This window comes from Hydra viridissima, unplaced genomic scaffold (genome assembly GCF_058129835.1).
Source record: "Hydra viridissima isolate aposymbiotic clone 2 unplaced genomic scaffold, HvirCarnegie_v1 scaffold_6, whole genome shotgun sequence".
NCBI classification, from domain to species: domain Eukaryota; kingdom Metazoa; phylum Cnidaria; class Hydrozoa; order Anthoathecata; family Hydridae; genus Hydra; species Hydra viridissima.
In genome coordinates, this window is record NW_028324305.1 from 11,072,147 (window position 1) to 11,098,297 (window position 26,151).

General features: G+C 29.3%; 2 protein-coding genes across 4 annotated transcripts; one reads left to right on the forward strand and one right to left on the reverse strand.

Moving 5' to 3' along the window:
* The first annotated feature begins 43 nt into the window (after positions 1-43).
* LOC145190794 (thiamine pyrophosphokinase 1-like) lies at positions 44-24,400 on the forward strand. Of its 2 annotated transcripts, XM_090090388.1 has the most exons (9): positions 63-151; positions 258-332; positions 4,887-4,965; positions 11,624-12,192; positions 12,457-12,532; positions 12,655-12,750; positions 20,593-20,736; positions 20,838-20,949; positions 22,880-24,400. In XM_090090388.1, the coding sequence occupies exons 4-9, from the start codon at positions 12,014-12,016 to the stop codon at positions 23,005-23,007; spliced, it is 735 nt and encodes a 244-aa protein (XP_089946514.1). In that variant the 5' UTR covers positions 63-151; positions 258-332; positions 4,887-4,965; positions 11,624-12,013; the 3' UTR covers positions 23,008-24,400. The 2 variants fall into 2 exon arrangements, with proteins under 2 accessions (XP_089946513.1, XP_089946514.1); XM_090090387.1 differs by lacking the exon at positions 11,624-12,192 and having other exon boundaries at positions 44-151.
* LOC149887005 (uncharacterized) lies at positions 14,423-17,233 on the reverse strand. Of its 2 annotated transcripts, XM_090090385.1 has the most exons (3): positions 17,024-17,233; positions 15,428-15,572; positions 14,423-15,342 (listed from the first exon to the last, which is right to left on the reverse strand). In XM_090090385.1, the coding sequence occupies exons 1-3, from the start codon at positions 17,051-17,053 to the stop codon at positions 14,495-14,497; spliced, it is 1,023 nt and encodes a 340-aa protein (XP_089946511.1). In that variant the 5' UTR covers positions 17,054-17,233; the 3' UTR covers positions 14,423-14,494. The 2 variants fall into 2 exon arrangements, with proteins under 2 accessions (XP_089946511.1, XP_089946512.1); XM_090090386.1 differs by lacking the exon at positions 15,428-15,572 and having other exon boundaries at positions 17,024-17,134.
* Positions 24,401-26,151: the final 1,751 nt, after the last annotated feature.

The window sequence follows — 26,151 nt, forward strand, 5'->3', positions numbered from 1 at the left end:
TTCTCTTTTTTTTTTTTTTTTTTTTTTTTCTTTTTGTTTTTGTTTTTTTAATTCGTTAACTTGTGTACGCTTGATAAGTATAAAAGAAAGAAAAAGAAAAAAAAAAGAAAAATGAGCGAATATAGAATCTTTGATTTTCTAAAGAGTTCTGGTAAGTTCATCTTGTTCTTTTTTATTTCACGAATGACTTTAATCCTGATTTTTAGACTTTTTTTTTTGGTAACTTGTAAAGATCAGATAATTTTTTTTCATTTAAGACCAAAGTAGAATACTGCTAATTATTCTTAATCAAAAGTTGAACATGGAAATTATGGCAAATTTATGGAAAAAAGGTCAGTCCTTCGGTGCTTGTTATTAATGAAAAGTATTTTTGTTGTTTTTGTTAAAGTCTTTTTCAAAATATTTTCCGTTAATGTAAATCTCAGTACGAGAAAAAAGTACGTGTTCTTTTCAAGATTCGTGTTAGTATTCGATTAGGGTGTGTCAATTTTACGTAAAATTTCGGTTTTTTTTAGAAACGTGTACGAGTATTTAAAATATGTAAATAAAATTTAAATTTGAAATTTTTTTTTTGTGGACAATTTTTTGTGCTTGAACTGTAAATATCCTGCAAACTACGTAGAAGTGCGCTTTTAAGTTCCATTCAGTTAAGCAAACTATAATTAAAGTCTAATAAAGTCTTAAACTTAAGAATTTAGTGTAACAGACAACATGTAGAAAAATGTTATCTAAATATTTACACTCGTATTCGTAAAAGTAGTTTATTTATTTAATTCTATTTTATTTCTGCATTTAAGTTATACATGATAAGTTATGATTTAACATAAATTGCATGTTTACAAAGTGTAATAATATTGCTTCGTTATTCAATTCAGCATGTCTTACTGGAATTTTAACTTACATACAAAAGAGTTAGATTAAACAATTTTTTTAAACAAATTTTAGAAAAATACTTTTGCATATGATTTAACTTTGGTGAATTTGTTTTATTATACTCTTACGTATTTATACAAATCACAAAATTTTGAATATTCTATTTTTTGTACCAAAGTTTTTCTAAAAGTATTAACATCATTTCATTTATTTCAGTAATAATAATAAAAAAAAATTATTATGGAAAGTAAGTAAAAATGATTGCATAATCAGGAGAATGTCAGCTTGTAAATTCAGTAACTTAATTAGAAAATGGAAAAACCTATTCTTTAAATACCTTGGTATTTGAAGGTATTTGATATATTCGTCAAATACATGGCTACTACTAAGTATTTGATATATTCTTTCCCTGGTATTTAATGTTCTTCAAAAATGTGAAAACCTATTCTTCAAATACCCTGGTATTTGAAGAAAATAATACCCTGGTATTTGAAGAATAGGTTTTCACATTTTTTTCATTGAGTTTATGAAAAATAAAATTAAAAAAAAAAAAAAAAAAAATATTAAAACGGTGTATAACAGGAAAATAGGAAACGCCAATAAATAAATCAGAAATTGCTTTTAATTTATTTTCTTGTCATTTAGAAAGAGATTTATGTCCCAAATGAGTTTTCTGAAGATTCTAATGTTGAAATAAAAATGAATATTTTTGAAACAAGCATAGAAGTAAAAGAAAAAATGGTTTATATAATAATATAAAGATAAAAAATGTAGCTTTAGCAACCTTAAAAGCATCATACAGCGTTTAGAGAGTGCGGAAATAACAAATGCTGCTCTTATTAATGCTAAAATTATTAGAGAAGGAATTATTATTGATCATAGCAAATTTAAGAGAGCATAAAAAAATATTGAAAAAGAGTTGACCTTAAATCAAGAAAAAGAACTTCAAAGTAATGGTTTTAATTGTATTCTTTTTACAGCAGAAAAGAAATTGGAAAAACTAAAGTCTTTTTCAATGTCGAAGGCAAGAATTTTCCAGTCTAATAAAAGAAGAACATACTGTGTATAGCAAATCTGGTGAAAATTAACTTTTCCATTTTGTTCCTGAAGTATCAGATTTTTAAATCTGATACTTCAGGAACAAAATGGAAAAGTATCAGATTTTTAGTTCAGGCTTTGTAAGGATCTGCAAAACCACTACTTGATAAGAGCTATGCATAACAGGTAATGATATGCATCTGTTAAAACTAAAGTTTTTCCATTGAGATTGAAATTACTAGAAATTGGCCCTGTTTAACAATATAATAACTATAATGTAAAAGCTTTTGTTTAATCTTCACCGCTAAAGTTGAAGGGCATATAGTACATGCAACTCTTAAAAACTACACAGTATACTCCTAATAATTCGAACGAAAGGGACCAAGAAAATAGTTCGAGTTAGTAAATGTTCAAGTTTTTGGGACATTCTATAACTCGAACTTTTGCTGATAATTTTAACTCAAGTTATCTTAAGTTTTCCTTTCTATTCGATTTGAAAGGTAAATAAAATACATCATAAATTATAAAATGTTCTAATGTCACTCTGTCTCAGTTTCAAGTAACGTCTCTATCAGTTGAAATAAAGAGTGCATTGAGCTTCTGTTACTTCTAAGATTGAAGGGCATACAGTCATACATCATTTACAAAGGCTCCCGAATATCACTAACGTTTTTTGTCTGATCTTTAAAGGAGTCTTCGTCTTCATGCGACTGAGCAGAATTCTCCTGATCTTTCGAAATTCCTGCTTTCGAAAAACAATTAACGATGGTGGAGATTTTTACTTTTTGCCATGCAAGATCAAGCGTTTTCATTGCGTCTAAAATCGAAAAAACAAGAAGATGCTTTCCTTTATCGATACCCACGACCAGTCTTTGCAATGCCAAAAATTTGTAATAAACTTTCAAAGAGCGTATAACTCCTTGATCAATTAGTTTGAGTTTTGATGTGGTATTCAGTGGTAAAATAAAAGAGCTCTATAGATTTTAGATTATAGATCGTTGGATATGCTGGGCAATTATTTACCAATGATAAACATGTATTTTATCACCCGCTACATTGGCTGTCGCCATTCCAATAAGACAAATTTTAATGTGCTTCCCCCATCTCCCCTCCCTCAATACAAGTCTCAGATTGAAGGTTGAGTGACTTATTTAGTTGCATACGAAAAAGCAATCCATGTGAAAACTAACAAAAAATTTAAAGTTCTGTAAATGCTGGAAACATCTTTTTGCCAATCATGCATAATTAAAAAAAGCTGTCACACAGTGGTATTCCAATTTAACTTTTATTTTTTTGAATTTTTATTCAAAATTCAAGTTGATTTTCAAAAACTTTATACATAGTGATAATCTCTGAAAAAGTCTTCAATGTGATAACTTCAGAGATTTTGTAATTAAATGTGAATTTATTTGGTGCTTACTAACTATTTTTTTTTTTTTTTTAACTAAAAATTACTTTTCTTGCCTAGCATTTTGAAAAATTATGCGAGCATTCTCCTAAAGGTTTCACATAGGTCGAGTTGTATTTTCAGGACCAGGCAAAGGAGAATAACTCTTTAAGTAGCTGCACTTTGCTGAACTACAATAAATCGAAATATACAATTATTACAGAATTAATAAGATAACAAACGGATTATTATAAAACTTCCTACAGTTCAAAGTAAATGCTAGGAAGCTTGGAAAGTAACTTATGACATTAAAGCAAAAAAAAACTTGCATTCCTTGATCTGTGAAATAAAATCTTTTGAAATGACATATGAGTGGGGCCATCTTTTATAACTACGGCTCCTTAAGTAGAGTTATTTTTCAGAGGTCCGCATATCCTGTATTTAAACAATATGCCATATAATTTTTGTATTAGGAGTGGACTTGTTTTCAATTATGCAGTTTTTTACAATTATTATAAAAAAAAAAATGCAAAAGTATATGCAACGTCATCAGTTGCTTCAATAAAGAAATAGAATTTGTCAAATCACTCACAATTAAGAGAATTGCTAGAATGTACATTAACTAACGTAGGTACGCTTTCAAAAATTTTTATCGGAAGGAACTCTGCTCCTCTGACGCCACAGTTAATAGTGACGTCAACAATACTCTAATTACAATTAGCTAAGGAATAAGGAGAAATCTAGGAAAAAACTTGGGTTACAGTATTGTTAGCATTTCAAATCAATCCTTCACACTGTAATCGGTATAATCCATTATAACTTTAATTACATACCTGCTTGAGTTTATGAAAATCGATCCTGGTCACTACTGATCCTTATCGATTAACTGATCATTAAAATAACGGGAAGCGAAAATAAGCGATTAATTTCTGATTTCTCCCTACCCTTTGGCAATCAGATAAAATTAGTCTGTTGCAGTTTTTCCCATATATTATTCAAAGAACAAAAAATAGTATGTTCTTTCTTTTAAAATAAGATTCGTACATTTAGGCCAAAGGTATTCTTAGCAATCCTTTTTTTTAAATTATTTTTTTTATTATTTCGATACTTTTTTTTTTTTTTTTTTTTTTTTTATAAAATATTATCATTATAAAGGAAATTAAAAAATTGATTTTTTCTATCAAAACAACTTCCTTACAAAAAGTTATTTCTTACCGAAAACTTTTCAACTGTTAAAAGCTTTTCCAAAAATATAAAGAAAGTGCAAACATTTTTTGATTTTTAACAATTTTGCGGAAATTTCTTGTCCTTACTAAAATTTGGAAAAGTTAGTGTTAATGAAAAATGTAATTTTACAGTGATAAAAATTGTGATAACAAATTGATAAGACTTATAGAATTTCCTCAATACTTAGCTGCTGGTGCAAGTATTTGTTTATGTTTCGCTATCTCTAGTGGACCTTCTCTTGGAAATTTGGGCCCCGAGCAAGTTTCTCGGTTGCCTCGCCCTCTACTTGACTCTGGATGGAAGAACAAGTATATATTTTTGTATTGTTTTAAAATTTTTTAATGCATGTTGTGTTTTTCAGCCGTTTTTAAAGTGGCATGCGATGGCGCTTCAAATCATCTATTTGATTCTCAATCAAGAGCAGGTTTCAAGGAAAATTTGTAAGTAAACATTTTTAAATGCATCTTTCTGAGAAAAAAATTTACGCATGTGCTGTATAACATTATTAGGGGTGTACAACTTAACATATTTATAATGATTTATAAATCCCAATAAACATGTAACAGTCACCTTTTTAAAACCGACGCCTTTCTTCGAAATGAACCGGTTCAGGTTTGTAATACCAGCCTTTTTTTTTACATGTATGGAAATATAATTTAATCTAAGTTATTCAACGGGGAAAATAGTGTTTCTTCTTACAAAAGAGACGTTCTTTCAAAAATGAATTACTTCATAAGTAAATATTTTATTGTACCTTAGTCCACCTCATTTTTACTAAAATAATAAACAACCTTTACATGCTGGATGCTTCCGACAACACTCAACAGTAAAAACATATTTTAAGCTTTGCGTATAAATCCAACAAATATCTGTTATTTGTTTCTTGGCTTTGGTGCAACTGTTGCTTTAGATCCAGAAAATTTAATGCTTTTCCCCTGCTTTTATAAAAGATGCCTTAACTGTATATTCCTCAAAATCTTCGAAAGTAAAACTGTCAACTTTTTATCAAGTTATATTTAAAATCTTCAGGAAGTGATAGCTTCATTAACCTCTAGTTTACTTAATATACTGTAATTGAGTTCTTAAAAATCAAACCGTAGGAATTCGGGCGAATTGAGTAGGAAGCACAGGCTTCAAGAGAGGGGGACATTTAACTAGTGTTCCATGGGCCATCATAGTAAAAGAGGCATCACATATCCAGAAAAAGAAAAGTCTTCAGCAAAAAATCAGCTATAATCTAATAGTAAATGCTTGATGAAAATTCAAAACTAATTCCCGAGTATGTAAGCGAAATTTAAGTTTAACCAGTTATTTCAAATCCACTCGTCTTGGAATTTTATTTTGAAGGAGACAGTAAGAGTTGCAAAGAGCTTGAAATTTGATGAAATTAGTTTGTAAAGAAGAGAACACGAAAAAAGATCTTCCACGACAAAACTGCTAGTTATAACTAAGAAAAAGCTTTGAATGTGGTGTTTTCAATATCATATTGGACGATCTTACTGATTTAACGAGAGCAAGATTTAAAATAATTGAAGAAGAATGAACCAAGTTTTGGTCTTCACCAAGTTCCCTAACAGAAGAGCTACTCATTAAAGCCAAGAATCTTGAGAAACTCTATCCAGCAGACTTAATTAAAATTGAATTCCCTGGGATTTTTCTTGGGTAAATAGATTTGAAGGATTGACACAAGTACTAGTCAGTGAAAAGCCTCTTTAACTTCTTAATGAAGTTTATTCTTATCGAAGTTTATGTAATGGGACTGCCTTCAATTTTTCCACAAGTGTTTGTTTCACTTCGAATTTTTCTGGAAATTGCCTATTTTCTTGGCAGAAGGCGAGAGATCGTTCATTAAGTTAGCTATCATCAAGAACTATCTACGTTCCAAATGGGCCAGGAGCAATTGTGATATTTGATAATCCTTTTCCATTGAATCTGATATAGGCAATAAAACGTGTTTAGACCTAGGTTCATACCACACAATATCACCTGTTTAGACCTAGTTTCAACTGTCTAGACCTAGGTTCATACCACACACTATAATACCTAATTTCATCTGGCATTTCCAGTTAACTCATGACCTTTAACAAAAACCAAGTATTAGCTTACACCCCTTTAATAAAAATATGCTGTTTGCTAGTTGTGTCGTTATGGTTACCGTTACAAACTGCCTTTTAACACAAATCATTGTGTCCATCTTCAAACAATATTAAACCCATTTTGATGAAAAATTTGACTTACGCCCTTTTAACAAGAAGTGATTGAAATAAATGCTATCAGAAAAATTTATCATTTTACCTTTTCAATCTAAAATATGTATAAAACTTTTTATTTATTTACATTTTCAAAATGGCACCCATACAAAGTAATCTTTATAATAACTTAGTATCAAGTAAAAAGCAAAGATTGCCTTCCACTCATAAGTTTTTATCGTTTTAAGTACAATATAAAAACAACTTCTCGTTTATATTCATTGTTTTAAACTGGCCCCCAGTTGAAAGCGCTAATCGCCCGTTTACACGATTTGATAATAAAAAGATTGCCTCAGCGTAACGGTAACTGTCTTTACGCTTATACTTTAGTGTAAATAAAATTCATACTTATTTAATACCCCTGTAACGGTGACTGGCGGAAAGCTAAAATTTGGTACACTTTCTTTTAGTATTAAATTAGGCTCCTTTACCTAAAAGTATCAATTTTAGTAAGGGTCGGTGTCCAACATTCCACGTCGAATCTATATGGAATGACAAGGAAGTAATCAAGTCTCTATAAAAATCCATAAAAAAAGCAACAATAGTCATTGATCAAATTGGCAGACATGAAGTTTAAATACTTGTTTTGGGCAAACATGAAATTCAAATACTTATCACGGTTATGGGCAATATTCAAATAATTTCTCGCTCTCTTGCGCATAGCTTCTCTACTTTACTTTTAATCAATTGTCACAGGTGAAAATCCTTTTTTAAATTTGTGTTTTTTAAAACAGCGTTTCTTCAATTTTGGACCTTGTTTCTAATTCTCTTAAGAAATTGGTTATACTTTTGGCGTACAGAAACTTTCCATCGTTGTTCATTACTTTCACAAGGAAATTTGATTGTTGATCCAAACTGTTTATTTTGTAAACGACGTAACATCTTTTTAGAAAAAGTTAAACATAAAATAACTGGCATCAACCACTGAAGACAAGCAAAAATTATTCATTGAAGATCTGACGGACATAGACAGTGATGACAACTAATATTAACGGCGCCTTGTTTTAAATTCATACAATTTGATTTAATTTGATTACAATTATTTTCGATAAAAGTGTTATTATTGAATGTTTTTGAATGCTAACGAATATTCTCGACGAAATCAGAATAATTGTGATAAGCACCTTATAACAATTATTCTGCTAACGAATAATCTTGATATTCGTTAGCATTCGTTACTTATTCGTTATCGTAGAGCGTTTAGCAAGTTCTAACTAAGTCAGGTAAAATCTATCTATTGAAGCTTGGGAACCTGTCTTATCTCACTTTTCCCTGAATACTTAAGTTATGTACAGTACTGTGCAAAAGCCTTACGCCACTTATTATTCTCATTTTAAACATCTATCGTCAATAAACCGCTGTTCAAGCATAAATTGTTGAGAAACTTGTTTATTATTGCTAGAGATATATGTTCTATACCGAATATATCATATATGTGTCAAAATTTAAATTTTTAGAATATTGACTAGTACGGTTGGATTCCAACTTATTTTGGCATGGGAAATTCAATTCTAGAAATAATTTTGCAAAATATTAACGTTTAGCTACTGGGAAACAGGATTTACAGTATCGGACAAAACATGGTGGACAAACTCAAATTTAGAACAAAAGTTGATCAAAAACTAAAAAAAACTAGTAAAACAATTGAACATATTTTTTTTTTATGTCGTTTATTATGTTGTTAACAAAACTTAAAAGTTTTGAATCATACTAAAAATCACTAAAAACGTTTTAAAACACATTTTCCCTAACAAACTACATTTTTCTTTGGACAAAACAAGGTGGAAATTCAAAAAATCGACTGAAAATTCAAAAAAATTCAAAAATTAACTTATTATTTTTCAAAAAACTTTAAAAGCTAACTTAATATTTGGTAGGACCTCCTTTACTTTTAATAACTTCTTTCATTCTTCGGGGCATAGACGCAATTAATGAGTCAACAATTCTCATATAAATCTCTCGCCAGGCCTTCTCGATTTGTTCAAATAATTCCTCACTGGTCTTCACATTTGCACGCTCAATCTTATTGTCAATTATTTCCCACAAATTTTCTATGGGATTCAAGTCAGGGCTTTGTGCAGGCCACTCCATTATGGTGATATTCTTGTCCTTGAACCATTGTTTTACAATTTTTGACGTATGTTTGGGATCATTATCCTGTTGAAAAATCCATTTTAGGGGCATCTCCCATTCAGCATGTGGTAACATAACATCTTCCATTATATCTTTGTAAACAAAGCGGTCCATAATTCCATTAATTTCGTGAATAGGACCAGTTCCTAGTGCTGAGAAACAACCCCAAACTATAGCAGACGTTCTATGCTTAACACTCTTCTTGGTATATTTAGTATTGAATCTGGTGTTCTTTGGTCTCCAGACTCGCTTCTTGCCGTCGCTTCCAAAAAGGTTATATTTTGATTCATCACTAAAAAGTATGTTTTTCCACTGGTCTACAGTCCAATTTTGGTGTGCTTTGGCAAACGCAAGTCTTAGCTTTCTATTTTTAAAGGAAATTAGCGGTTTCTTGGCAGGCATTCGAGAAAACAATTTTGCTTCGTTAGCTCTTCGTCGCACAGTGCGATTAGAGATTTGTAGTTCAAGTTTTTCGGTTAATTTTGTGGATGACAAAAATGGATCTTTTTTAAGCTCTTTAACAATTATTCGATCTAGTCTTTGTGTTGTTTTTCTTGGACGTCCGCCCCGATGGTTTGTTTTAAAGCAGTCACGAGCTCCAAATGATTTGACAGTTTTGCTTACAGTCGATTTAGCTATATTATATTTTCTACAAATTTCAGCTTGACGTTTTCCGCTTTTAAAATCTTTAATAATATTTTCACGTAAAACACTTCCTAATTTGTCGAAAGCCATTTTAAGTTGCTATTTACCCCATATATCACGAGTTAAATATATTTTTAGTTTAATTGAAAAAATAATTGGCCAGACGTTCCAAAATCTATTTTATTATTTTAGAGTAATGTTAGGATAAAAGTGAAAACAAAAGAATGCGGTAAATTGAATGAACAATGAAATCTTATAAAAAAGCTTCGTTTTGATTTGTCCACCTTGTTTTGTCCAAGGAAAAATGTAGTTTGTTGAAAAAAATGTGTTATAAATTTTTTTTGTGATTCTTAGTATGATTCAAACGTTTTAAATTTTGTTAAGAACATAATAAACTATTTAAAAATTAATATGTACAATTGTTTTACTAGTTCTTTTTAGTTTTTGAGTAACTTTTGTTCTAAATTTGAGTTTGTCCACCATGTTTTGTCCGATACTGTAAAGTTACGATTTCATTAAAAACATAAATCTTTTTAAATTTTTAAAAAAAACTTTAATTTAAAAGGTTTTAAACAATTAGTATTAATGTAATAAAACAGATAGAATTAAAATTTTCCCTCCCCCCCCCGCCTCAATTACTGAGCCAGGAATGTATAAAGACGGCTTCCCCCTCTGTTATCATTTGATCATTTTATAATTAGATCAAGATATGAGGCGTGGCGTGGCGTGGCGTGGCGTGGCGTGGCGTGGCGTGGCGTGTCGGAGCTAAGTGATCTAAGTGCCAAAAAATTTAAAAAAATATTTTTTCACACCAAATTAATCTAGGTACCCGTGCCAATACAATCCTAAGAAATCTAGTTCCAAAAACTACCTTTTTATTGTAGAAAAAAGTATCAACAGATGGAGCTGTCTGTATGTCCACGGATGTCATTTTCTCTATTTTTTCTAAGTCCATTCGCACCATTTTAATTATTTGCCACGCATTGTTTACATTATACAATTTATTAGTCGGTTTGTTGTTACAAATCATTCTTATCATTCAAGTTTTTAATCTTACTTCACTCTTCGCTTTTATTTTCAATCATGGGTGAATCTGCTTTTAAACTAAATAAAAATTTAAAAAACAAACCTAACAGAAAAATAAATAAGCGGAGATGCGTAGTAAAACAAATAAAAAGATATCAAAACAAAAAAAAAAAAAAAAAAAAAATCTATAGAGAGGACATGCACCATTACTTTTTGTAAATTTGTAATTAACAGTTTTTTTACTTGGTGTTTTCGTTTGATTTTTAGATTTTTTTTTTTTTTTTTTGATTCTTTTTAATTTTAGGTCATGTGTAATTGTAAGTAAACATTCATTTTTTATATTATCTTAAATATTTTTTTAGACTATGGTTAATCTCACGCTTCTCGTCTAATAAAAATGTACTTTTTTTTATGGAAATGGGATAGTTTTTTTTGGCACATAGATCGCTTAGCTCCGCCACACCTCATATATATATACACTTACACATGTACATGTATACATACACACATACATACATGCATACATACATACATACATACATACATACATACATACATACATACATACATACATACATACATACATACATACATACATACATACATACATACATACATACATACATACATACATACATACATACATCTCCATGCATCTCCTGTATTTTTTTCACCAAAAAAATATATACCATATAACTCAGACTTTATGAATGCATAGGAAAAGTGACGTACTGAATAAAAAATAAAGCATTCATTTGTTTGATATGCCCTAATCCCGAATCTTTCAATGCCTGTAGATGATTTTAAAATAAAGAAATCTGTCTAAAAAATCTGTAAAATAAAAAAATACCAAGTGATTTTTCGTAACTTGCATAAAGACGATCTATGCAGGTTTTGCTTTGTCTTATGTTTATTATTTAGAAATTTTAATAATTTTTCATTATTACTTTTATTCTTATTGGTTGGTTATTTTAATTGTCATAAACTTGCAATTTAGTTTTCCTAAAATTTTGCTAAAACATTAAATGTTTGTACTTTTATTTAGTATATTAAGGAAATATTAACCAAAATGTTGAAATTAACTGAGTTTATTAAATATTGGAAAGTTTTGGTTAATCAAGAAAGCTATAGTTAACTTCAGATAGCAGAAAAATACGGCCATCAAAGAAAGGCATCATTAAGCCATTAAAAAGTTCACTAAAATTGGTTTTGTAGAAGTTAAATCAAGATTTGGAAAATCATAAACGCCTCAAAAAAGATGAAAAGTATTTAAGAGTTCAATCTTAAGAAATCGAAGCAAAACTTCGACGAGGGTGGTACAGTTTATGTTTGGGATTGTATGATTAAGTGAAAATTGAAGGAAAATCAAATGCAATCTGTTGTTTGAAAATACGTTTAAGTATTAAACGCATTGGTAAAATCTTATTTGAGGCAGATGAATGACGAGGAAATTTTGACCACGATGGCATGGCCTCTCAAAAGCCCGGATTTGAACATAATCAAAGATGGTTGGGAAAATCTTGATAGGAAGCGAACCACCCTTCAATCCAGCAATACTACAAAGCTGTTTGATGTTTTACAAAATGAATGGCACATTTATAAAAAAGCTGTTCGGTAAGAATAGCTGAACGGTAATTTTATTTGTAAGTGTTTAGTAATAGATTTTTGCAAGTATGCATAGTGATCTAAGACTTCTGCACAGTGTTGTAAATTGAAATTGTGAATTATTTTGAATATTTGTATACTGAATTTGTGGATTGTCTTGATAATTTTTTTAAAATTCAAATAACATAATATTTTGTAATTTGACCATGCCATAAAGAGTATCGTACATAATCATGAAAATATATTTGTATTGTTATTTACTCTTTATTCTAGTCTTTGTCCTGACGTGGTATGTGGAGACTTTGATTCCATTAGAGACAATGTGAAGAATTATTTCCTCAATAAACCTGTTAGATATTTTTTTGTCTTGTTTTTCATTTATATTACAGTTTGTTACATTTTCAAACTTGGTTTTATTTTTATTTTATTTTAAATTATTATAGTCAAATTATCATATTTTTTATTTTTAAGAACTGCAAAGTGGAATGTTTAGACAATCAAAATGAAACTGATTTCACTAAAGGGATATATTTGGGAATTCAATGTTGCCAAGAAAAATATATCGAGGTTTTTTTTAATGTTTTTTTTTACCTAAGCTGACAAGTCACATAACAATAAAAATATTATATAAACGGAATTATTAATCATTAATAGCGTATCCTTTTTTTGATTAAAAGAAACATCAACGCGAAGCAGTTTTTAGGAGTCTTCAGAGTCCATACTTGGGTAAAGACATTCTTGAGTTTTATTGCAATAAACTACAGAATATTAGATTTATCTTAAAGCTAGAATAGAACTTGGTCATTACTTCTTAAAAAAAAAAAAACAACCGAGAAACCAAACCCAGACGCTGATTACATACAATTGAAAACTTTGATTTTTTTTCTTTCTAAACAATAAAAAGCTTAGTGAAACAAAAACCTATGAGGCTGTTGAAAAAGTTGTGACAATAATGGAACTCTAATATTTTTAATGAAAAAGCCATAAAAAGTCTAAAATTTTCAAAAGATGACATATCCACTTTTTGAGAGTCTAAACTACTTTATGAAAAAGCCATATTTTTAGAAAAAAAAAGATACGAGCTTTTAGATTAATCCGACTTTTTGAAAGAGAGCTTCAAAAAAGTTTGGCTTTTTTTAAAAAAACGATTTTGACTTTGAAAAAGTCCGAATTATAAAAAAGTTCGAATTTCAAAAAGTCAAGCTTTCTTAAAAGTTAAACTCCTTAAAAATCCAAAGAAAGTTTTCTAAACAGCAGTTTCCAACTCTGGCTGAGAATCACTTAATTGTTCTAACCACAAAGCGATCCAGCGAGATCAACGTCTTACAGCACAAAAAGTAGCGACAGTAAAAAGTGATTTGCTGTCAGCAGGACCAAGAGGTTGTAATGCTGTAAAAACTCTTTGCTGAAAGCTGTTCATAAACGAAAACAAGTGACATGGATATATGAACACAAAAATTAGTCCATAATAAACTGGAGAAAAGTTTTTTGGGCAAAGTTCAAATCTATGCAGTTGATCACTTAGAAAAATTGATGGAATAATGTGGAAATAAGAATATTTTAAATATTTTCATTGAGAAAATCTGTCAGAACTTGATTTTGAGCAAGGTAATGATAATGACAAGGTAATAAGGTATTCAAGAACTGTCTCTTCCACAAACAAGAAGAGGGGTGCACTCAAAATCACTTAAAAACTAAGTCGGACAACTTAACTGTCTAAATTGTCTCCTTTTCCTGCATTTGTTAAATTATTTGAACAGTAAGGTAAAGATTGGTAGTCAGCAGTTATGGGAATAACTACAAAAGCATGGCAAGAGGCCAACCCCAAATGTTAAAAAAATAGATAAAAAATAGACTATATATTAAAACTGTACGTGGCGGTAACCAAGGCATTTAAAGCACAAATCGACGAAAACTTAATTTCGTCATTTTTGTTTGTGTTTTTACAGGTTGCAGCAACTTTAAATAGGATAATATTAATGATAAGATGAAATAAAACATTTAGCTGCGTCCCGACGGTTGTCTGCATATTCTTGATAGTTTCGAAGGAAATTGTTAACCGGAAACGCCAGTTCTAATTCATGTAATTAGAACTGGCGTTTCAAATTCATGTAATTTTAAAATCTTCTTTCTAGTTTCTTTTTTTTTTATTATCCGATAATTTCTTCTCGGCATTTTTTTATCAACAATTTTCTTCAAAGATTTGTTTTAAAGAACTGAGAGAGAAAAAAAAAAAAAGTTAAAAAGTTAAAACTCTTTTAAAAAAACAGTCTTTAAGTGCTGACTTAGTGAGTCCTACAACATAAAAACATCAATCGAGAAATATGCTTAACGGTGGCAAAAGATTACTGTTTGCATCGCTATTAATTTTTTCTGTTCTCAAAAAAAATCGAGATGTTAAATAATCGTAGCGATTGCTTTGATTCAAGGTATCGTCTGACGTTGCAGAATCTGGCTGTAACGATTTTGTTATAAACATAGAGCTGAAAGCAAAAGGTTCTTTCGTAACTGATACTTTTGAGAGGCAAATTTTGGACTCTACTTTTTGAAAACGATGTGTAGAAGACGTCGGTTTAATAGGTTTCGTAGCTTTCTCTGTAACAACGTTTCCGTTTTTAACGGTACCAACGTTTTCGTTTTTAACGATAAGTTTTTTATGCAAATTTTTTTTCCCTATTAACGAACTTGGCAAATTGAGTCTGTTTTTGTCTTTTTCATTTAAAGCTGAAACAAAAGACGTAGAACATTTTAAGAGAGGTTGCTGTTCTTTATTAATAGCAACAACTTTGATTGCAGCTGATGGTTTCGTCTCTTGATCCATAATCCATATAGAAGCTCTCATAATTTTTGCTTTTTTAAGTGAGCTGCATTCTGAAGGTATTAACATATTTTCTGAAGATATAAAGTGTTTCCTTTTATTTTCAAGTTTAGTTAAATGTAATCTTTTTATGTAGCGCTCGAATTTTAATTGACGAGTTTGGCCGTTGAATGGTTCGGAACAAACTTCACTTTTTCGTGGATTGACCATCATTTCTTTTGAAAGCTGTGCAACAATATTTAAAAACTTCTGTTTTGCAGTAATACTTACATTATTGGTGTTCAGTAAAATCGTCGTCAACTCCACTAAACAAGCTTTGTAAACGCTGTGCTGTAAACACCCTGAAAAAACAATAAAATCAAAGTAATACTTAAAAAAATAACAAACTTTTTAAAAAAACTTTTTGATAACACTCTTTATGAATACCGTTTTCTTTAATGTCGATTAGCTTTTGAATAGCTGCTTCCAAACAAAAGTTGTTATCTGTCATTGAATCATAATCCAAAATGTTCTTCATTTTTTTAAACGTAGATTTCATATATTCTGTATCACAATCTTTTAGGTTGTATATCTAACATAGAGTACATAAAAATACATTCATAAAATATTTCTATTAAAAAGAGTACGGGCTTAAAATATCTGCAGTCCTTATAAATGGGAGTTGTTTAAATCTTAACTTTGGAATGAAAATTATCAATAAAAAAAAGTTTGCTCGTATAATATCAAAAAAGTGCTGAAGGTTTTCACTACAAAAATGATCTCAAAAAATGTGAACGCTTGACTCTAATTAGGCTCCAGGCAGTATTTGACTTTCCTAGGGCTCTTGTTTATACCGTTGAAATTTCACTTTTCGTTTAGCCTAAATCAATGTTTCTGTGTGCGCTGTAGATTTAAATCGTTTGCTCCTTAAGAAATAGCTTGTAACACGCCTTTAAAAAGAACTGCTCTGAGATTTTTTCTTCGGATGTCAACATTTTTTGCTCAACATATTGAACTTTTGAGAGTTTGAGAAAATGTTTTTATATGAATATAAAAAATATATCTAAAATTAAAACAGCGGTTACCAAATCAAAATAAAATATTTTATTTTGATTTGGTAACCGCTGTTATAAGAGTTATATGGAATATGAAATATAGAATTAGATAAAGAATATTATATCTATGAATTGAGTATTGCAGAGATAATTATGCAAAACATAGTTTGCAGACTTAAAGTTTAATAATTAGAGACGTCTTCGATATAAACTAACCTTACGTCAGTGTTGATAATTTTTGTTAGCGGTTAGTAAAAAAAAATTCAAAAGTGGAATTTAGAATTAGTGGCTGAGGTGTGAAATTTAAGGTGCATAAATTGTGCTCTGATGCTGAAAAAAAATTGTTATTTGTGCCTTTTTAACTTAATAGTCTGTATTACTTGGTAATTATAATAGCGAGAGTCTTGCTTTGTAACTTCTCGTAAGTATTCCATATTTTTTCATCAAGTAGAAATTTTTTTTTTTTTTTTTTTTTTTTGTTAAACTCTCAAAACTTTATTTTTAAATGAATTTATATTTTTATCATATGTTTACATTCTTTAAAAATCTTAAAGGCGAGACAATCCAAGAAAACACTAGCTGGGACGCACAACAATTATAATAGGATGTAGACTTTCTAATTTGCCAAAATATTTTTTATAAGCAAACATAATTCAGTATATTTGGGATTTGTTTTTTAAAAAAAAAACATTCACAGAAATTTGGTATAAAATCTAAAAAAAGAGAAGTTTTTTCTAATTATCATCTAATATAACTGGTTGTTTTTAAAATGCCTGATAGCACGCAATATCCTTAAATGACGTTGTTTACGCACGTTAAGTTCGTTTATAAGAATTTAAAGGGGTTAACTTGAACTGAAGTCGCGTTCGCTGAAGTTTACGCGACATCAAGTTAACCTTTAAATTCTTATAAACGCTTCGTTAAAAAAATAACACTAACGAAAAGACTTAAAAAAACTATAGAAAATCTCGTAAAAAAAACTTCATACCTCATGCTGCTCTCTCACAGTTTGTTCCATTTTTAAGTCAGAGAAAAGTTCATCGAAATTTAACAAATATAAACTATTTGTTATTAATGTGACCACCAGATGTTTTTAATGGCGCAAGTAAAAAAAAATAACATAAAGCTCTTAAAACTTTTTCAACACCTGGAGAAGTAATCATGCTCAACCTGCCGTTAACTGTTGTTTTTGCTTTCTGAGAACGTCTTTAGAAAATCTTTATTTTTAATTTTTTATAAGGAAATTTAAAGTGAAAAATGAGTGTCGTTTAAAATTGGTCTTCTTGACAAAACGTTTTTCCGAGCGGGTGTTTTTTTTTTCTATCTTCTATTTTACAAGTTTAAGAATGCAAGAAAATAATGGAGGTTTTTGAGATTTGAACCTTATGTTTTAAGCCTATAACCAGTAGAAAAAAGGTTATGCTTTTTTACTAGAGAAAAAAAAAAGGTTTTTTTTCTTTTTAATGATTTTTAATGTTTTATCAAATATAAATGTTTGTTACCATTGTTTAACTCCGCCTACGGCCTCATAAAATTGTCTTTAGTAATTCGCACAGAAACTTTTTTTATTATACCCGATTTTTCTTTTTATTATACCCAGTTTTCCTTCCAGTGAACGTTAAACTAAAATTGACGCTGACAATTGGTTTTACTGATTTAGCTGCAGGACATGGGCGCTTCATCTTGATAAAGTGAGACAGTTTTGGGTTCCATTAATGAAAGCTATGTGTTCTCTGCATCGAGGAAAACGAAACAGTGACGTCCATTGTAGGTCTTAAAAATAGGGGGAGGGGGTGCGAAAGTAAAATAGCTCCTTACTCTTCTCGATATTTTCATGCTCCAGGTAGAATAATCATCATTTATTTCAGCTGCAATTATTGGTATTGTTATACCATCTACATAAACACAGCTTAAGCAATATTAATGGTAACAACTGAAATCAGAGAGAAGAATATATTTTTAGGATAGTATTTAACTTTTTCCACTAAAATATCGTGCAAGAAGGGGATAGATATGTATCTAATGGCTAAGGTTTTGTGTTAATTAACTGAAAAAAAAGAATATCTCCTTTGGAACTCGGTAGAATTTTTTTTTAGCTGATATTTAAAACAGAAAAGTATGCATACATTCTATATTATTTTAGAAAATTCTTCTAATTTAAACAAAAAAATTAGATTGCAATTTTTTTTTTCAATATATTTGAAACATATAAAGTTTAAAGATTATCTTAAAAGTAAATATAGACTTTTATTTAGATTAAAAAGTTTCCATTTTTACTAAATAAAGATCTCCCATTTTTCAGATTTATTTGAAAATAATATTAAAATTTTTAACTTCTTTTAACCATAAAATACAAAATGTAAGTTTTATGAAAAAACTGTTTTTACTTTTTGAATAAATAATCATTGTACTTTATTATTAATGAAAAAAGGGCACTATATTTACAAAAAAGTTGAGAAGGACTTATTGTCATTTTTTTTTTGTTTTGAGTCGTTGTGGGTCGTGTTTTACTGACAATTATTCAACAATGACAGCTACTAAGATCATCGGATTTTTGCTGTAAATAGATGTTTCTAAACAATTGAATATTGACAATTTTATCGGTTTGATCGTAACAAAAATAGAAAAAAATCTTTGAAACGTTTTTAGTAGTAAAACAATACGTAAAAGGTCTGGCGTCATTAGTGATTGTGATTTTGATTTTTGTAAACTGCTTGTTACAATACAACATTTCTTCGGTATATATAATTAGCGTAGTGGACAATTATCTACTAAATTGTATATCATATACTAGGAATATAAAAGAAATGTAAATTACTAGTCACTCTCATAGGTATTTATCGAGTATATATATATATATATATATATATATATATATATATATATATATATATATATATATATATATATATATATATATATATATATATATATATAAACATACACACACTCTCACACACACACACCATGCAAACTGAGCTGTTTGTTTGCAAGTTTATTTACAAAAACTGACCTTCTAGACTACAAATACAAAAGGTAGGGTAAGGTTGCCGATATTGTACCCCCTAAGACCAAAGTAAAAAATGTAGGCAATCTACTGAGTAGAAAACATGGATTTTCAATTGTGTCTCAACTTAATTGTTTTTAATTTAAGGATTATTTGTTGTAAAGACGTTAAAAAAACTCAAAGTTTAAAAAGCGCTAAGTCTCGAAGAATCAAATTAAAAAAATTGCGCTAAAAGTACAATAAAGGAAAATTAGATCCTTAATTGTACCATTGTAATCCAATATTGTACCACTTTCTTGATTTCAATTACTTTACAACTACGCAAATATTTTATGATTTTAGATTTAAGGGATTAAAAGAACTGATTAAAACGAATAGTTTTTGTAAAATCAACAATTGGAAATATTCTGATATAATATAACATAACACCTAATTGCCCATAATATAATGAAATGAATTTTTTTTTTGAATAAACTCTATGCAACTTGAATTTTTTTTTCTTCTGGAAAATGCCGAAAACAGGTATCACCACATATGGTACAATTTTTATTTAAATTGTATATTTACCAATGGGTTAGCTAGGATTAGAATAGAGGAGGAAGGCAGGTATCAAAGATTATTATACTAAATAATGTAAAACAATATATACTATATCTGTTTTAAAAACAATTATACTAAATAATGTAAAATAAAATACATAAAAACTTTATTTTTGCCAAAAGTTGAAGATATATTGTTTCTGTTTTTGATTAACACCTGCACAGTCAACATGACACCAGCCTTGACAAGGAAGACATTTTATCATGTTCTTTTCTATATTTTTTACTATGCACCACTTGTCAATACAAGACTAATACTGGAATTTTTCTTTTTTTGTTTAAGTGGTGAAGTTCGTATTGGAAGTATGGATATTTCTTTAATTGGAAGTTCAAATGGAATTTGTTAAACTTTACACGCTTTTTTAGCGGTCAGAATGGTAGCGTCGGTACAATTTAGGATCTGCCTTGACGTACAATTTACGCAACTTATCTGACACTCAGTTAATTAAAAAATTTGTTAACAAAAAATAAGGTATTTTAAATTCTAGTTAGTTATTTCAAATTTAGATAAATTATGCTTCAACATAAATACACTGAACAAATCATATCTTCTACTTTCTTTATGAAATACGCTTAGCCATAAATCCCTAAAATAAGAAATCTCCAATAACAAACCAACAAGAGCTTACTCTGGCCTTAATACAGTTGGATGACAAAAAAAACCCATTGACTCCTTAATTTCATTCAGCAAAGATAAAAAATAAATTAAAAAATTTCTTGTGGGTTGTAAAAATAACGAGTTTCATTAAAAGTACAATACAGGCATCGGTACAATATTAGCAACCTTACCCTACTTAAATTGGTCATGTTTTTGGCTATCAATGATTTCATACAAAATTTTCATTATTAAAAGTTCTCTTAATGAAAATCTGTTCATTTTTTGTTGTTACTGTCACTATTAAGACTTTTTAGGCTTTTTACTTTCTTTTTTTTGTAGACCTTTGTTTTTAGTATGACATTATTGTTGCCTATCCTGCTATTGGTGGACGTTCTGATCATACTTTCTCTAACATTAATACCTTGTATACGTTGGACTATGGGAAGAATACTTTGTATATTATGTCAGATACTGAAATAATGTGTTTGCTAAAGCCTGTATGTGCTGTTTGTTGGTTCCTATTTTTAGATGTTTGAGTTAAATATTAAATGCTTGTTAACAGAATATGTTGTGTGATATGAATATCAAATTTTTGCAGGGGAAAAATTTTATCATAAAACATTCGGATCATCAAAAAGCTGTATGCGGTTTAATACCGATCGGATATCCTGTTCCCCACGTTACATCAACTGGGTTGAAATATAACGTTAGTAAGTATAAATGCCAAACTTATTGTGTATAATATTAATTTGTTTATTTTAATTAAATAAAAATTTGTGATAAACCGGATATGGTTTCTACTAAATTCGGCCAGATCTGGGTAACCCTGGATATTGCAATGATATAAAGATATTACCTAGATAAGCAACTTCGCCGTTTTTAGTGAAGCCAATTTAATATTGCGTAGTATGTTGGAGGCCACTATTATATCGGGCAAAAGCTTTCAGTGGATCAAAGTCGAATGAAAGGAAATTTGCAATTATAAAGTTTTGATTAAAGTTGGAATTAAAGATGATTAGTTAAGAGATAATAAATGTGATGAGTCTACAGCCAATATAAATTTGTATTGGCTTACAAACTAAAACAAGGGGCTATTTTAATAGCCACAAATTAAAAAACATATTTAAAAACATATTTGCATTTAGAACTTTAAACGAAAACATCGTAATGTATTTTAATCTTTTATATTTTAAAATTAAATATTTATAAACCCTTAAATAACAATAATTTATTCGTTTGTTGTCTTAATCCAATTGATGACTTCCTTAGCACTTTAGTGGTATAATCCTGGGCATATTTGAACATTCGAATTTTAAAGTAATATTCACTTATCTTTTTAACAAGCTGGCTAGAATGTAGATCTTCATTAACAGTAAAATATTCTATGTCATGGCTATCAAGTCCTTTAAATACTTTTTTTCTCATAACTAATTTGTTTACACAATGAATCATTTTCTGCTTTATATTTCGATCAGAGGTGATTTTTGGTTTTTTAAAATCTTTACCACTAATGAAGTTAAATATTTTTAAATCGAACAGACTTTCCCTCTATAAAAATGGCATCAACAACATTTTTTGTAACATCTTTAGAATTTACAGGCTTGTCTAATTCTTTTTTATAATTTCGCATGTCTGTAGATCTGTAGTGTTATATAACTTAAGTGAATTTACGGCCAATGCGAAAAGTTGTAAGTTGGCACGTTGCCAACTAGCCCCGCGATCATTGTGCCAACTAACCCCAAAAGCTTTTTGCTCACAAAATGGCTTATAAATCCCCAAAAACGCGAAATATTGAGAAACAAAAAATGTGACTGGTTAGAGTGAATCATACAATACCTAAATCTATTCGAGTTTACTTGTAGCTAATGATATTGCTTTTAAAAATTAAAAAAGTAATATAGTTGCAAAAATTACAAAATTAGTAAAAAAAACACAAAAATCGCTATAACTTCTATGCGCATGCGCATATAGCCCTGATACTAAACAGAAAGATGAATTGGTTAAGTGGGAAGGTTTCATGTGAATTTTGGAAATTTCTGGTGGAAAATTCCAAAGTTAAACGCAGTGTGTCAACTTACCCCTGTAGCCAACTAGCCCCGGTCTCCCCTAATATAAAAAGTCCCAAAAAAATAGAAACAAAAATAAAATAGCTTTATATCCATTATTAAATATTAAAATATTTAATGATACGTACAAAGTATAAAAACAAATGCTACGTGCAAAGTAGAGAAACATTTACTCTGCAAAAACAGAGACTTAATTGGCTAACTTAATCCATTTCTTTGGAATATTAAGTATATAAACATTTTGCGAAGCATGTACATCACATGCTTCGCTGCAAAATGGATTTGTAAATTAGGAATGTGAAATTATTTTAAATCATTTATATTATTTCAACATTTGACTCTCCATGACAATAAAAAATCAATTTTTTTCTTCTTACTTGAGGGAATTTTATAAATGTTATAAGAAATCGACTTTTTTTAATTTCATAAAACCATTTTCGATGAATAAAACTTTCTGGATACCCGACACTGGTAAAATCTGGCTGGATGTGATATTGGTGCTTCTCTAATATTTTATTTTATCACTTAGTCTTGAAAGTAAAATACAAAGTAATGACGTAAGATCTTTTTTTAGGTGATGCTTGCTTGTCGTACGGAGGTTTAGTTAGTACTTCAAATTCGTTGGATGAAGAAAACGGTCAAGTAATGATTATTACTTCACGTAATTTATTGTTTACGGTGATGCATAAGAAAGAAAATTAAAGCTTCGAAGAATGCTTCAGTTATATTTGCAATTGCAAATATTTCATTATTTATTGAGTGTAAATTAATAGTTGCGTATTTGTTTCGTTCATTTTATTAGTCTCAGGTCATCTTTTGTTGCATTTACATTTTATAAATATTATGTTAAGAAACGATTTCAACTTTTCACAAATAACAGTTGATTTCCCAAGCTTAAGGTATTGATGGTTTTTAAACAACGAGTAATTTGCCAACTCCACAAGACCATTACAGGAACAAACTTTGAGTAACTTTTGTCGAGTCACATTTGTTAGGCGTGTATACTTTATTTAGCAGCTTCTGAAGGTTTAAATCATCAGGATATTGAATTTCACATTCCCTTAAGAAATATTTACATTAACAATTCTCCAAAACATATTTAATACTAACTTTGGGAGATACTTTATGAAACATATTAGGGCTCCAAATACACTCTTTGCCGTTCTTTAGAATGGGAGATTCACAGCAGCATCAGGGAATTCAGACATTTTTATCATTTGATTTGATTCATTTTTATGTAATGCTTTTTATATGATACTGTTTAACTATATTTCCTTCCTAATTACAATTACTCTTGAATCGTTTCAGTTATCCAGTTATTGTAGATACTCTCTATGTGCTTCGCAAATTATTTTTTCAAGTAATTATACACAGCACGTTTATTTTTTGTATGTGTATTGCCCATTGAAAAGTTTAAAAACTGGGTCTAGGAAAATGTTCGTGGCATTTCAACTTATCCACGATCTTTTACGTTTCCAATTGTCGTACGCGATCCTTTTCATCACCGGCACGTTTTTTCATCACTGGTTTTGACACGTTTCAAAAATTGCTGGATTTTTGTTTTATTATATACACAAATTTTTTCAACTGAGCAGCGTTCTTTCAAGTGTCGTAAAATGTATTGCAAAAAATAGTGCAATTTTTCATTACTTTTCTCCCTTCTCAAATGCAAACAACTTTCCAACAAATGCACAAATTTTGAAGCTTAGACATAAAGTAATCACCTTTCCTACGAGCGCTTAATGGTGTTGTTGCTATCTGAGTTATTGCAATCGGGGCTGTCTATCGGCAAAAACGCCACAAACCTTTTCCCAGAATCAGTAGAAAAATTGATTCCATAACCAGGGTTGGATTTATGTAAAAGCTAAGTAAGCAGCTGTTTCCCAAAAATCTTTGCTTTAACGATATAATCGACCAACTTTCCATCATCAAAAGGAGAGGAAATAAAATTTGGGATGATTTTTGGTGTGATTGAAATTCATGCCGTAAATTTATGATATTCATAACTGTTAATTCTTGAGTATTATTTTAATTTTAAATAAAATTGTCTCATATGTATTTACTTTTTTCAAAAATAAAAGATGATAATGTGTATTATTTAGGTTCTTTTAAATTAATCTTTTATTCCTTGGGATGAAGAGGAGAGAAGAAGTTCGACCTTGTTCATTACAACTTGATCATGAATAATATTAATCGGAATTCAGAATATCTTTTAAAATAATATTTGCAATAGTGAGAATGACGTTAGAGTAGTATTGGTATCATTCGTTGGGGATTCTGATAAAAACATCTGATTCTTGAGCAAATGGAAACCCAAACATTTATTATCACAGTTATTGACTTCGTAAATAACTTAAACTTTTTCTAATTTTAGAATAGTATACTTCGATAAATTGAAAATTGGCTAAAATATGCTTAATACTATGATCTCATTCCAATATATAGCATTTTGAAGAGTGCTTGATATTTATTTTTAATTGTCCTATAAGAAACAAGGATTAAAAAATTGTCAATATAAATCCAGCATCTTGTATTTTATACACAATATTTTGGATGCATGTATTGAAGGTTTATATGGCATTGAAATGGAACCCAAGTGATGTCTCTATTAAAACTAATTCTCATAGTGTATTCAGTTGGTTAAAATCTGAATTGACTCGTGACAAACCTGTAAAATGTGCTGGGCAATGCGAAATGTTAATTCGACGAAGGCTTCAAATATTATATAATGAAAAAAAAAAAATTTTAATGGAATTCAAGGAAGAAATTTAAAAAACTTCTCTCTAATATTTGTATAGGTTTTGTTTAGACACACAACCAATTAAAACTTCAAGGTTGACTAAATACAAATAATTGATGAAAAACATTTGAATTTTGAAACTTTTCCTTGTACTTTCAAAACTTGTCTTGTTATTATTATAACATTTGCTGAAAAATGAAAATTTCACAAAACTTGTAGTACTAATTGAAATATTAACAACTTAGATGTATATATATATGTATGTATGTATATATGTATGTATGTATGTATGTATGTATGTATGTATGTATGTATGTATGTATGTATGTATGTATGTATGTATGTATGTATGTATGTATGTATGTATGTATGTATGTATGTATGTATGTATGTATGTATGTATGTATGTATGTATGTATGTATGTATGTATGTATGTATGTATGTATGTATGTATGTATGTATGTATGTATGTATGTATGTATGTATGTATGTATGTATGTATGTATGTATGTATGTATGTATGTATGTATGTATGTATGTATGTATGTATGTATGTATGTATGTATGTATGTATGTATGTATGTATGGTATGTATGTAATGAATGTATATAAATTTTATTTTCATATTTCCATTTTTTTTATGCCTATTTTCTGCCATAATGTATAAATATGTTTTTATATTTTTAAAAACATTTGAACTCCTTCAGTACAAATATTCATATTTCAAATTTTTTTTGTTATTTGTAATTCAATGTGATAAGCGAATGGAGTTGAACTCTTTTGTGTATTTTTACTTCTTCGGGTAATTCTACGGGTATTTTCTACGGGTATTCTACGGGTATCAAGTATCGGGTATTAAAAACAATCGGGTATTACCCGATTTAAAAAGAAACGGGTAATTTATAACTTCGGGTAATTACCCGAATATTTAAATTCGGGTAATACCCTAAACAACTACCCGGATCCGAGTTCGGGTCTCGGGTCCCTACGCTCGAGCTGGTCGTTATTTAATTTTCGTTTTTTGGGGGGTTATTTATCGTTTTAAGTCATTTTCTAATTTTTTACGTTTTTCGGAGTATTTTAAAACTTGATTAACCCAATGATA